General features: G+C 44.1%; 1 protein-coding gene across 10 annotated transcripts in view; it reads right to left on the minus strand.

Annotated features, from left to right (window-relative positions):
• RGSL1 (regulator of G protein signaling like 1) overlaps window positions 1-12436 on the minus strand; it is a 44132-nt gene that overhangs the window by 6622 nt on the left and 25074 nt on the right. For 8 of the 10 annotated variants that reach the window (XM_083621373.1, XM_083621375.1, XM_083621372.1 and 5 more), the window contains 7 exons: window positions 11806-11923; window positions 9955-10048; window positions 8725-8854; window positions 8004-8172; window positions 5980-6118; window positions 4726-4850; window positions 4093-4208 (listed from right to left, as the gene is read on the minus strand). In XM_083621373.1, the coding sequence (XP_083477499.1) occupies window positions 4093-4208; window positions 4726-4850; window positions 5980-6118; window positions 8004-8172; window positions 8725-8854; window positions 9955-10048; window positions 11806-11923 (891 nt within the window). The remainder of the gene's footprint in view (window positions 1-4092; window positions 4209-4725; window positions 4851-5979; window positions 6119-8003; window positions 8173-8724; window positions 8855-9954; window positions 10049-11805; window positions 11924-12436) is intronic. The other 2 variants (XM_083621369.1, XM_083621377.1) reach the window with 1 other exon arrangement.

The following is a 12436-nucleotide window of genomic DNA, read 5'->3' on the forward strand; positions in this document are numbered from 1 at the left end:
ATGCTTAACTCCTTATAACATTTCTGCTAAGGCCATAAAATTTCATTCCACCATTTTTCTATCACTCATTAATTTTACAGTATTTCTATATATAAACTTTAAATTTTCCAATCTTCTTCCACCATCTCCTCTCCCTGGTTTCGGGTTCTGCCAGTCCTTTCCGTCAATTCCATATAGTCCATCAACCTGGCGATCTTATATCCGAGGCTCTTAACTCTTTTCCAGGCCCCTTCTGCAGGTCTTCTTCATATTCTTTAATGCTAAAGAGCAGATCTCGGGAAGACTCCGACCCAACAATACTTTTATTCCCTCTGGACAGGTCAGCCAAATTTCCATAGTTGAAGCTAAGATCCATAAAGTGTTTCAGGACATGTTTCAAGATTCCTTCAAATCCAAAGGCCCCCAGAACTTCGATCTCCTCCAAACCCAAGTCCATGTCCCAGAAGTCAGTTAATCCCTGCATAGAGGGATCTTTCCAACTTTCCTTCTTCAGTCCAAGCCGGGATCCGATCCTCAAAATCTGACTTTTTCTAGATTCAATCATAAAAGGCCTCAACCTATAGTCCTCAATTTGCTTCTATAAAACTAAGGATCCCTCTTGTACTACTTTAGGTTCAACAACAACAGCTTTCTCCTTCTCCTCCACAATTTGTCCTGCCAAAGTGGATTCCTGTACCAAGTCCTGAATTATTTCTGTGTTGGTGCTCACTTTTTGTCTCAGATTAATCACTTTTTGTCCCAAGTTATCAATTTTAATAGTCATAGTGAAGCTGTTCCAGCGAATAGCTTACCTTACATAATACGGTCACTATGGCTTCTGTCAACATTCTTAAATGGTCCAAGGTCAATTCCCGGTTCTCACAATTTCTTATCTTGCAGCTGGAGATTCCCCAGTTCCACTCCTGTAGCAATTTCAAAAGCTCCCTCTAGAGGGAAACAGTCTCCACTTGTATCAATCCTTTCAAACACAACTCAAGCAATAAAGATAGTTTCAATTTTCAGTTACTTTTCCTCCTTTTTAAACGCAGAAGAGAACAATGGAAACAGTATACTTCTCTTATTTAGTTAGCTGTCAAATACGTTCTGTTCACAGTCAATGAACTCTCCCAAAACGTCACTTTTTCTAGCAGCCCGTTTCCAGGTTTAGAGCGGTGGTAATTTGATTTTTCGCTCTCTCCTGCAGGCTCGCTAGGTTCAAAATTTCCCCCCTCTTCTCCTGCTTCCAAGGGGGGTTTGGTGTTTTTATCCGACGGAAATTAATCCTTTACCAAAGATTTTCCATGACTTTAGCTTGTAACGTCTTTGCTTCAAACTATTTACAAAAGAGGAAGGCGGACTTCCTGTTTAAAACCTTCCTGTTTCAATGCCAAATTAAGATATTTGAAGATCCAATTTTCTGTTCTACTCACGGGTAGTTGTTTAAAGTCCAATTGTCCGCAGGAAAAAGTCAGCGCTCTCCGGCAACAGCAATGCAGCTTCACTCCATGAAAAAAGCAGTCGATTCGAAGCACCGCGCCACTCACCCCACGTCGCTCCGGATCCCCAAAACAGGGTTTCCCCGCGGGTAGGGGAGGCGCAAAAGGTGCCAGCCGAATCCCAAGTTCACAAGCTTCTCCCGCCTGTGATTTCAGTGGGTCTCCGCCTTCGCCGTGGCGGTCAGACCCTGGTTTCCACGGAGCAAGTTCCTCCCGATCGGAGGAGCTCCGCCATTGCCAAAGGCGCCAACCCGGAAGTCCCCAGAGGATTCCCAATCTCACCAATCACCTTTCTGAAGGTCCGGTTACCCCAGATAGGATAGATGCAAATCTCTGTGGTTGTTAAAAGCACAGAGAATACTTTAAAGAAAACTGTTCAGAAGCCAGAATTCCATTCTCTTGATGGAATAGACACTTAATAATTACTTGACATGTGCTCAATGCATTTTTGGCTGGCTAACTTCTGAATAGTTTTTCTGTCAATTAATGCTTATGTGGCATCATCATGCATCTTAAGCCTCAAGACTTGAGCTATATGCAACTTCTCAGCGAGCCTGAAACTGCTCAACAAACTAATTGCACAAGATTGCCAGCTTGAAGACTCCTGGAGAAAAAAATGATTTTGATTTCAATATAATAATAATAATAATTATAATAATTATAATAATAATAATACAAGTTACATTTGTTAGTCGCTTTATCTTGCTCAAGGCAACCCAAAGCAACTTACAGAGCAATGGGCAAAGGGGGCTAGAAAGGTGAGATAAGATTCTGTGGAATATCATAGCACCTATTAGCTTGCTGTGGCCAGGATGGGAGGCTCAGAAGGTGGCTTTCCTTCTTTTTTCCTTTCCCTTCCTTTCCTTCCCTTTACTCTCCCTACTGACTCTGCCCCTCACGCTGACCACATCAGCTCCAGGACCTGTTTAGTGGCCTGTCAGGGCAGGGAGGGGCTTAGGGATCAAGGAGAACCACGACCCTGACATGTCCCAGTTCAGCCCACACCATCCAAGGAACATCAGCCGTGGGTCACCAACAGTGATGGAGCTTTCCACTCCCATAGGGAAGAAACCTTTGCCAGCAGACCTCCCTCTCTGCTGACAGGGGTTGTGGTTCCTTCCACTGCCTTGTCTGCTGCCTCAGCCACTCTCCCACAAGGTTGTCATCCAATTTTCAAAGAACTTAGAATTTTTAACCATGGATTCTGACTTAGTCATAACTGGGCAACTGTGTATTGGAAGAGACTGTATATTGAAACTATGGAGCTAAGCAAATTCAACAAGAGAGTATTTCAGATACTTTGAAATACTTCATAATAGTGTTGTGAGTTTTGGTTGTGTGCCTGGGTCCCTTCGGATTCCTGTATCCTCCAAGGATTGGTAATGCCCCCCTAAGTATGGGTTGTGAAGGTAACAAAGGAAGTGGTTCTGTGCCAGAGAGCAAATGGGTGGGCCCTCCTCCCTCAATCGACCAGTAGTTTTTGGGACGAGCGCAGAAAGAATAAACGCCATGGTGCATCTGCAGCAGCACAGCTGGATGCCTTCATCTGCCCCAGCTGCAACAAAACATGTCTCTCCCATATGGGTCTCTACAGCCACAGCAGACACTGTAACTCTCCAACTTCACCTCCAAAGGTTCACTCTTCCATTGTCTTGTGAGACGAGTCTCACACTGCTCAGAGTGGGGAGGCATGCAACAATATAATTAGAATCATAGAATCATAGAATCATAGAGTTGGAAGAGACCGCAAGGGCCATCGAGTCCAACCCCCTGCCAAGCAGGAAACACCATCAGAGCACTCCTGACATATGGTTGTCAAGCCTCTGCTTAAAGACCTCCAAAGAAGGAGACTCCACCACACTCCTTGGCAGCAAATTCCACTGTCGAACAGCTCTTACTGTCAGGAAGTTCTTCCTAATGTTTAGGTGGAATCTTCTTTCTTGTAGTTTGGATCCATTGCTCCGTGTCCGCTTCTCTGGAGCAGCAGAAAACAACCTTTCTCCCTCCTCTATGTGACATCCTTTTATATATTTGAACATGGCTATCATATCACCCCTTAACCTCCTCTTCTCTAGGCTAAACATGCCCAGCTCCCTTAGCTGTTCCTCATAAGGCATCGTTTCCAGGCCTTTGACCATTTTAGTTGCCCTCCTCTGGACCCGTTCCAGTTTGTCAGTGTCCTTCTTGAACTGTGGTGCCCAGAACTGGACACAGTACTCCAGGTGAGGTCTGACCAGAGCAGAATACAGTGGCACTATTACTTCCCTTGATCTAGATGCTATACTCCTATTGATGCAGCCCAGAATTGCATTGGCTTTTTTAGCTGCCGCGTCACACTGTTGGCTCATGTCAAGTTTGTGGTCAACCAAGACTCCGAGATCCTTTTCACATGTACTGCTCTCAAGCCAGGTGTCACCCATCTTGTATTTGTATTTCATAATTAAATATGACATGATCTAAAATGTCAAGAGATGGTATTTATTCTGCATTATTGGAATATATGGGCACATGAAGACAAACATGCAAAAACACTCACACACACTTTCTGGTCAGATACATATGTCATAAGGTGTAACAGATGCAACAGAGTACATAGAATCTGCACACTCTTGCTTACCACCAGTGTAACAGCTGGGCCTCCTAGATAGTTTTGTTGTAACCACTGGAGGAGAAGGTTCTGTTTTCTCTGACTTGGGTTTTTTGAAGCCCCTCATTGCCTTCCAAGTGCAATATCTGCAAGGATAGCGTTGACATTGGCATACTGTATTTAACTGAGACAACCAAAGGCATTGTTACTGGCTGGGACAGTCACAAAAGATGGGACTGCACGACAAAAATAGTTGCCAAACCGGCTATAGCTTTATTGAGCCCCTGCTGATTTGGCCCCAGAGCCATTCTTCCAGCCCTGGTGTCGCTGCAGCTTGCAATGGCTGAATAATAGCTGTTTGTGTTTGCATGGCCACGCCATCACAGATTAATTTATCACATAAAACATGCACTTGCAAAATGGTCATGATAAGCTTAGCAAATTATAACCACACCTATTGTGTTAACCCAATTAAATCCTCATCCTCCGATATCTGCCCCCTAATTTGGCTCCTCTTGAATTTGATTTTTTAAATTGTGTTGTTAAGTTGCAAAGGCAACTTTGGGTCAGATTCAATGAATCTGTTTATAATCTACACGCAATGGCTTCATCCATTACCATTATAACAATAATGCACACACTTTGCCTTTCTAATCTACTTACTTCTTCCAGTAGAATAATAAAACTGGAAAGATACTCATAAAAGCAGAATGATAAAGAATCCTGTTCAGCACACCTTCAGCAATAAAATTTCGGATCTGAACGACCTGTGCATCTGTGAGGTTGACCTGGACACAGAAGAAGAGGCCATATCAGGAAGCAGATGACAACTACATCAACCTTCAATTAGAAAGAAACAGAACATTTCATAGCACAGCTGATGTCACAGGATCCTTTGGGATCCTACCTTTCAACTGAGGGCTGAATGCAAGAACCTGCATGTGAGGCTTTCTTTGGGGGAAACAGACGCACAATACTAGGGAGGTCATAGTTGACATTTTATCGTCAGTGTGAATCTGGTTTCACAGCTTCCCTCCCACATCTACATACCAGCAATTTAAGCAGTGGCTCATCCCTCAGTCTTGCTCTGTGTCATGCCTCTGTCAAGACCAGCCTGGAGTCCAATGAAGCCTCTTTAGAAGAGGGCCCCATTTTCAAGCCTAGCTCTCATGAGATTCTAGGAAACTCAGTGGAAACTGGCAACCCTCTTGAGACCATCTCCCAGGAAGATGCCTCACTTGAGGAAGCTACCCCTGGCCACTCAAAATGGTGCCGCTGCCACAGAACATTGCCAACACTATCAGAGATCACCTCTGTTGCTACCAAACTTGGTGATTAAGCAGTATGCATAGAAATAGCTAAAACAAACATATATCTAGCTGAGTGCATATACTGTTGGAAGTGCTGGGGTGCAGCTCAGCTTGCACTGAAGGCTGATGTATCTCCATGAGAAAGGGGAGATGGGGAGAGGAGCCTCCAGACTTTCTGGTCTGTCCTTCTGATCTTCCTTCAGGGCTAGACTACCGGTATACACTGTACTCTTAGCACTGCTGACTTCACTTCCTGTGTCCATTCCCTTTCTTCTTCTTATGTGTGTTCCTCATGACAATAGGCATGATTTGATGTCTACTCCTGAGATACAAGAGCAAGAATGGCTTACTGCATCTCCATCTTAGCCAGAGAGAACTAGGGATCTTTCCTATCAACATGTATTTCCAATAACAAATACTACCTTTCTTTCCCCTCAAAAATCCGGAGTCTCAGCATGATTGTATCCGGGGGGGGGGGGTCTGTCTCCATTCAGCTTCTGCCAGCATTTTACTCCAAATGCTACCATTCACTATGGCATTTAGCAGAAGTCCCAATGGCTTCATTTTGTGCCCAACTGTCTTAGAAAACTTGACTCCAGCCTCTTACCCTCAGTTTAGGTGGGATATCTGAATTCAAAAAGAGCTTGTTGATGGTGGACACTTTGCTCTTCAGAAAGGCAATATCTTTCTCGGTGTATAACCCAAGGGAGGACAGGACGACCACGGAGTCAGAGAGGTAAAAAAACCTGCGGCAATAAAAGACAGACACAGAGCAGAAGATGGAGAGATGGGTGGGCAGTGGGAATGGGGGTATGTTGGACACAACACAAAACCTGAGGCAGGATCTCATCATCACAACTGGTGGCTGGAATCTGGACACTGGGCAATATCTGGGGTCACTGAGAAGGATCTTTATCAGGGTCATTCTCATGCTGATAAGAGGAAAGCAGGCATATAAACTCAGGACTAATTCCAAGATGGTCCCTGCTCGTCATGAGAAACCAGTGCAATCGGAGCTCTTCCATTGTCACCATTAAGCACCTGATGGTACATGGCTGGTAGGAAGCATTCAGTAAACAAACAAACAAACCCAACAACATAAGCAATATTTCTTGATCAGGAGCTGGCTGAATTGCAGGAAGCAGAGAGTAAGAATAAATGGACGGTTATCCCAATGGAAGGATGCAGAAAGTGGAGTCCCACAAGGACTGGTGTTGGGACCTGTCCTTTTAACTTGGCGAGGTTGCCAAGTTTGCTGATGATATGAAATTGCTGTGTGCGCTTATATCTAAAAAGGATTGTGATGGGCTCCAAGCGGATCTCTTCAAACTGCATGAATAGGCAGTAAAATGGCAAATGCAATTTAATGCAAGCAAGTGTAAAGCAATGCACATTGGGACAAAATAAAATTCCTAATTTCACATGTGTGCTCATGAGATCTGGACTGGCAATGACTGACTTGGAAGGAAACCTTGTGGTCATAGGGAAAATGTTGACCTTGTGTGTGGCAGCTGTTAAAACAGCAAATACCACACTAGGTATTGTTAGGAAAGGGACTGAAAATTAAACTGCTGATATCGTAATACAGATCTATGGTGTGACCACACCTGGAGTACTGTAGAATACCATTTCAGTTGCCTTCCCTCAAAAAGCTATTACAGTGGTACCTCGGGTTAAGTACTTAATTCGTTTTGGAGGTCTGTTCTTAACCTGAAACTGTTCTTAACCTGAAGCACCACTTTAGCTAATGGGGCCTCCTGCTGCTGTTGCGCCGCCAGAGCACAATTTCTGTTCTCATCCTGAAGCAAAGTTCTTAACCCAAGGTACTATTTCTGGGTTAGAGGAGTCTGTAACCTGAAGCGTCTGTAACCTGAAGTGTATGTAACCCAGGGTACCACTGTATAGAGTTAGAAAAGAGCAACCAAAACATTTGGGACTTTTTAGTTAAGAGAAAAGGCAAGTAAGGGGAGGCATGAGATATCTGCATAAGATTATTTGTGGTATGAAGAATTGGGGGTATAGGAAAGTTTTTCTCCCTCTCATAATACCAGAATTCATCCAACGAAGTGGAGCCTTGGAATATTCAGGACAGACAAAAGAAAGGACTTCTTCACATACCACATAGGTTAATTTGCAAAATATAGCGATGGCCACCAAATTGAATGATTTAATTTTTAAAAAAGATTAAAAGTGGAGGATAGGCTATCATGGCTCCTAGCAATGATTGGCTATGTTCTCCCTCCCCTGCCAGAGGCCCTGGGCCTGCGAATGCTGTGAGTCGCTGGTGGAGAGAGGGCTCGGGCTCAGGTCCCAGCTGGTGGGCTTTCCATAGGTAACTAGCTGGCCATGTCAAGTATAGGCTGCCGAATCGGATGGGCCTTTACCTGATCCAACAGGACTCGTTTTTATATTCTTAATATAATCCAAACTGGCATTTTTACCAGATGACCCTATATGGTGATACTTACAGCACAAGGCACCACCTTGCTATGTGAGGGCCAATTTAGATGTGATTATGACAAATGCTTCTGTTCAGAGATTTGCCCCGCTAAATGTCTGCTCTGTTCACGCATGGAGTCCAAGAGGTGTGCAAGGCATGGCAGGAGAAATAACAGAGGCTTGCTCACTCACTTCTCCATCTCCAGGTAAAAATAGAGATCGTTGACCAGGAAGTTGACTGAGATGAGGCGGCCAAAGATCTTGCGCCTCACTTGCGGCACTTCAGCGTCTTCTGACGTGGAGCCGTAACGCCCACTCACTCCACTGAAGCTCCCACGGGTCTGAGGCGAGGATTGAATATCTATGAAAGAAAAGGGAGGCCCCAGTCACAGCCCCTCCCACAACCACCTGCAGGCCACCTGGCATATTAAAAAACGCAACTGGTATGTTCCACATAAGTTAATCTGCTTTGATATTTGGGAGTTGGGCAGAGTTTCACTGGGCTTGCAGAAAAATATCACTCAGCCTTCACTTTATGTACCTGATCTTAGTTCTCTGGGAAGTGGAGTTCCTGGTTTTTGGAGCAGCATATTCCTGATACTAGAGTTAGAAGCAAGGCATGAGAACAGGGCTGGGCTGGGTGGAGCCATGCAAACAGTGCACATCTTTGCACAGGACTCTGTGAGCAAAGTTACAAGACTTGGGCCTTTTTAGTTTAGAGAAAAGAGGAGCAAGAGGAGACACGAGAGGGGTGTATACAATTCTGAAAGGTGTGGGGAAACTGCATCGGGAAATGTTTTTCCTCCTACTCTCATGACACTAAGCAAGCACAGGAAATAAAACCAAGGAGCTGACTCCTGTCACCTCCCCAAAGGCCAGTCATGTGGGAACAAGAGACTTTAAAAGCACGCACTTTCCTTCTCATTTTTCACTTCCCGGTGGAGGAAATCTTCAAAGCGTTTGCGCTGCCCTACGTAACTCATTGCCTTTCGGAACTTGCAGACAGTCCTGATGAAAGTACCAAGAATATTCCAGTACCTTCTCTGTAGAAGAGAATAACGTTATGTACAGCCCATGGCAGTCACAGTAGTCTCTCGTAACAACAACAACAACAACAAGAAGAAGAACCTTAAAGACCAACAGATCGATTGCAGTCTGTTTCATCAGGTGCACAAAGCATTAGCCAAGGGTAATGTTAATATCAGGACAGATAGAATGCAGTGCCATGGAAAGCTCTGAAAAGGGACTGGACACATGTGGGCGAGGAGAGGGAGGGAAAGGAGCTGTGGAGTGCAGACTTCTGAAACTGGCAATGGGTATGTCCACAGTGCAGCAGTCCATGTGGATGTGCAGCTGTTAGCGTGGGGGTGTTCACATGACGTCTTCCCCATCCCACAGACGTTTTCCCACTTTAAATGCACATCCCCCCAAAATAATCCTGGCCATTTTGGAGTTTCCAAGGATCAACATGCACACACTCTGCAGTTAAAGGGAGAAGTGTCCAATAAAACACTGGGGGGTGCATCGTGTCCCTACATTAATGGGGGGGGGCGGAAGGCAGGTGCAAATCCACATTTTGCTCTTCTGTGGACTAGTCAAATGTTAGATTTGCACAGGGCAAAAGGTGCTTGTGGGCTCTCTAGGGACTGCTGTTTGAGGAAGGAGTGAACACCCTCCGTACCACATGCAACCACAAGTCCCTTTGCACCTAAGATCTGGAGCTCCCCCAGCCCCATTTTCTCCATGATTGGAGCACATCCAGTTTTAGACACATGCATTTGATTCTGTTGACAGATCGAATCAAAAGCAACCTCCAGATTCAATGGTTCACCTCCAAATATGTCTCAGTTTCGTAGCCAGTAACTCCAGGCCCAGCAATGAATGGGGTGAACATGGGGATGGATGAGATCAGGAAATTCCTTTTAGCAAATTGTGTCTTCTCCAACATGTAGTCAATGTTTCACTATCACAAACAATCAGCTTTGATTAGTTAACAGAATTCCCAGCATATTGTGAGCTGGGCAAAAGGACACAAGCCTTTAGACTGCCAGCTCAGGAGCTCACAAGTGTTTCACATCAAACATGGTCTGAATCTATGGCAGGGGGAGACACATCTAAATCCTGCTCCACATTCACCACTCACCATCTTTTCTTTCATCAGGGAGCCCCTCCTTCCCCTCCCACCTGCGGTAATGGAAAGGTCACTTTCAGGATATAAGCCTTGATACATTTGGAACCTGCCAGGATGCAACAAAAAGGAGAGAGAGAGAGAGATAGGTGAGGCAGTTGCTTTGCTCCCCTTATAAGCATAGTCCTCCGTATTCCGCTCATCTGTTTATCTCCATGGGATATTTAAAGTGCAGTCAAGCCAACAATTCATGTTTTGCTAGATAGGCACATGACAGAAGCCGAATTTCATAGAGTTTTCTTGTAAACTCTGTGAGAGACAGCCCCACTGTGCCCTGAGAGGGGGAGGGCAGAGCTATTATTTTCTCCTACCTGCCTGGACACACTCTTTCCATCTCTTTCTGCTCTGCCAGCAATGTGAGAACATCTGTCTGTCTGAGCTCCATTGCTCAGACTCCATTTTAAACTAGACTACAATATATCTTTGTAACTGGATTACCATTTTAAGCCTGCCTGAACAAAGCTGTTGTATCTGTTACTCTTCAACAAGTATTCAGAACGAGTAAATCTTATTTTTACCTTCTACAAGACTGTGTTGTGGTTATTTTAAGGGGGAGAAAAGAAAGAAAGGGGGGAAATGCCAGGAAAATCCAGTTTGCCTTGAAGCATCATGGATTACGTAAACTAAAAGACTAAAACTAGCCTATCTGATCTTCCCTTATGGGAAGGAATGGCACTCTGCTGAACATCTAACTTAAATCCATCTTTAATTTTTTTAATTTGGTAATTTATATAGATTATATTATATATCAAATATAATCTATATTATATAGATTATATTTACTAAACTGCGGGAGGCAGTGGAAGACAGGAGTGCCTGGCGTGCTCTGGTCCATGGGGTCACGACTAAACGACTGAACAACAACAATAGATTATATAAACTGGACACCACTGTTTGGAAAGGCAATACAGATGTAAACAAGAAATAAATAATGAATTTGATAAACCAATGCACATGGTGATTCACAGAGTTGGATATGGGGAAGGGATGGTCCTTGGCCAAAGAAGCTTCAGCTTTAGCCCTGTTGTAATTGTTGGTGCAAAATACCTATATAAGCAGGAGAACTCCTGGGTCCCAAGATCCAAGTTTGGGACAAGTATCTTTGGTGGGAGAACTCCAGCAGGTATCTAAAGTCACAAAATATGCAGCCAAGTAAAGTGTGGAAATACAGGCTGCTAGACATTTAAAATATGCCCTTTAAAGTGAGTTCCAAAATGTCCCCTTAAAAAGTCTCTTTCCAAAGTTTCCCTTTTCCCACAGCATAGGAAAAGACCATACATTTGGTAACTTAAAAAATGATTTACTTACAGTTCTCCAAAGGTCAGATTCATGTGCTTCAGAATAGTTACAAATGCAGAAAAACTTAGCTTAGTTTCCAAGTTGATGAAAGATTCTAAATTATTTGTACAGGAACTCAAGAGAGCCATGTGAGAGCCTTGCAGCTGAGCTGGAGCAACCAGCTCAAACCTCTTCACACGTTGAGCTTCTCAAGTAGACTGGGGGAGAACAAAGGCTTGATTACCTAGTTCTTCCCAAGGTGAGGGGAAGTGGACATAGCTAAGCCTGGCAGGACAGTTTACTCTATGGTATTAACCCCTTAATGTGTCAACTGAACTTAAACATATTGGTTATATGAGGCTGGTTATTCCACAGTAATCACTACCACACTCCAGGCCATAAATGTGATGGAATCGTTCTGTTTTGATAATATTAGAACAGAACATTTCATTGCCAGCTGCCGCCTTGTCAGTTGTATCATTGCCCATTCCACTGTGCTGGTCATATTTGCGCCTCCTGTTTACTCACCATTTCTCTTCCAAGGCCTTCATGACAAAAAATTGTGCTGTGACCAACATGGGAACAGTCACATTAGCTGCCCTTGGAATCTCTCTGATAATATCTGCATCACAATCCAACAGCTTTTCTGGGTGGGTAAAACAGAAAAAAAGGGGGGGGGGGACAGGAAGACATACTTTCCAAAAGAGTCTTCTATTTATTTTTGCCTTTGAGCAATACTGAGTAAACTTGGGCCAATACATTAAGATCATTAAGAAGTGGTAATTGATACAAAGAGGATGGCCACCTGTCTGTGTTTTCCAGCCAAAATTACCAGGAGAGCTTCACCACACATGTATGACAAAATGCTTTTTTTGAATGCTTGTTTGCTTTCTAAGCAGGGAATCTAATGCCCAAACTGAATTTTCACTCATGAAGACCTTCAGAGTGGCTTAATTTGAGGAGACAAAAATAATCCGAGTTGGGGAGGGAGGGTCCTTCTGATTCGTTGGTCATTTTTGGAGCTGTTAGCAGCCTGGGCCCAATTTATTAGTGTTCCTTGCTTTTTCATTATGTGATCCCAGCCAAGCAGGGACCACATCAGAAGCACGATGATGTCACAGGGAGGTTTATCTTGACAAGTGACATCGGAATGCACAAT

This window comes from Podarcis filfolensis (genome assembly GCF_964270895.1).
Source record: "Podarcis filfolensis genome assembly, chromosome: 6".
NCBI classification, from domain to species: Eukaryota; Metazoa; Chordata; class Lepidosauria; order Squamata; family Lacertidae; genus Podarcis; species Podarcis filfolensis.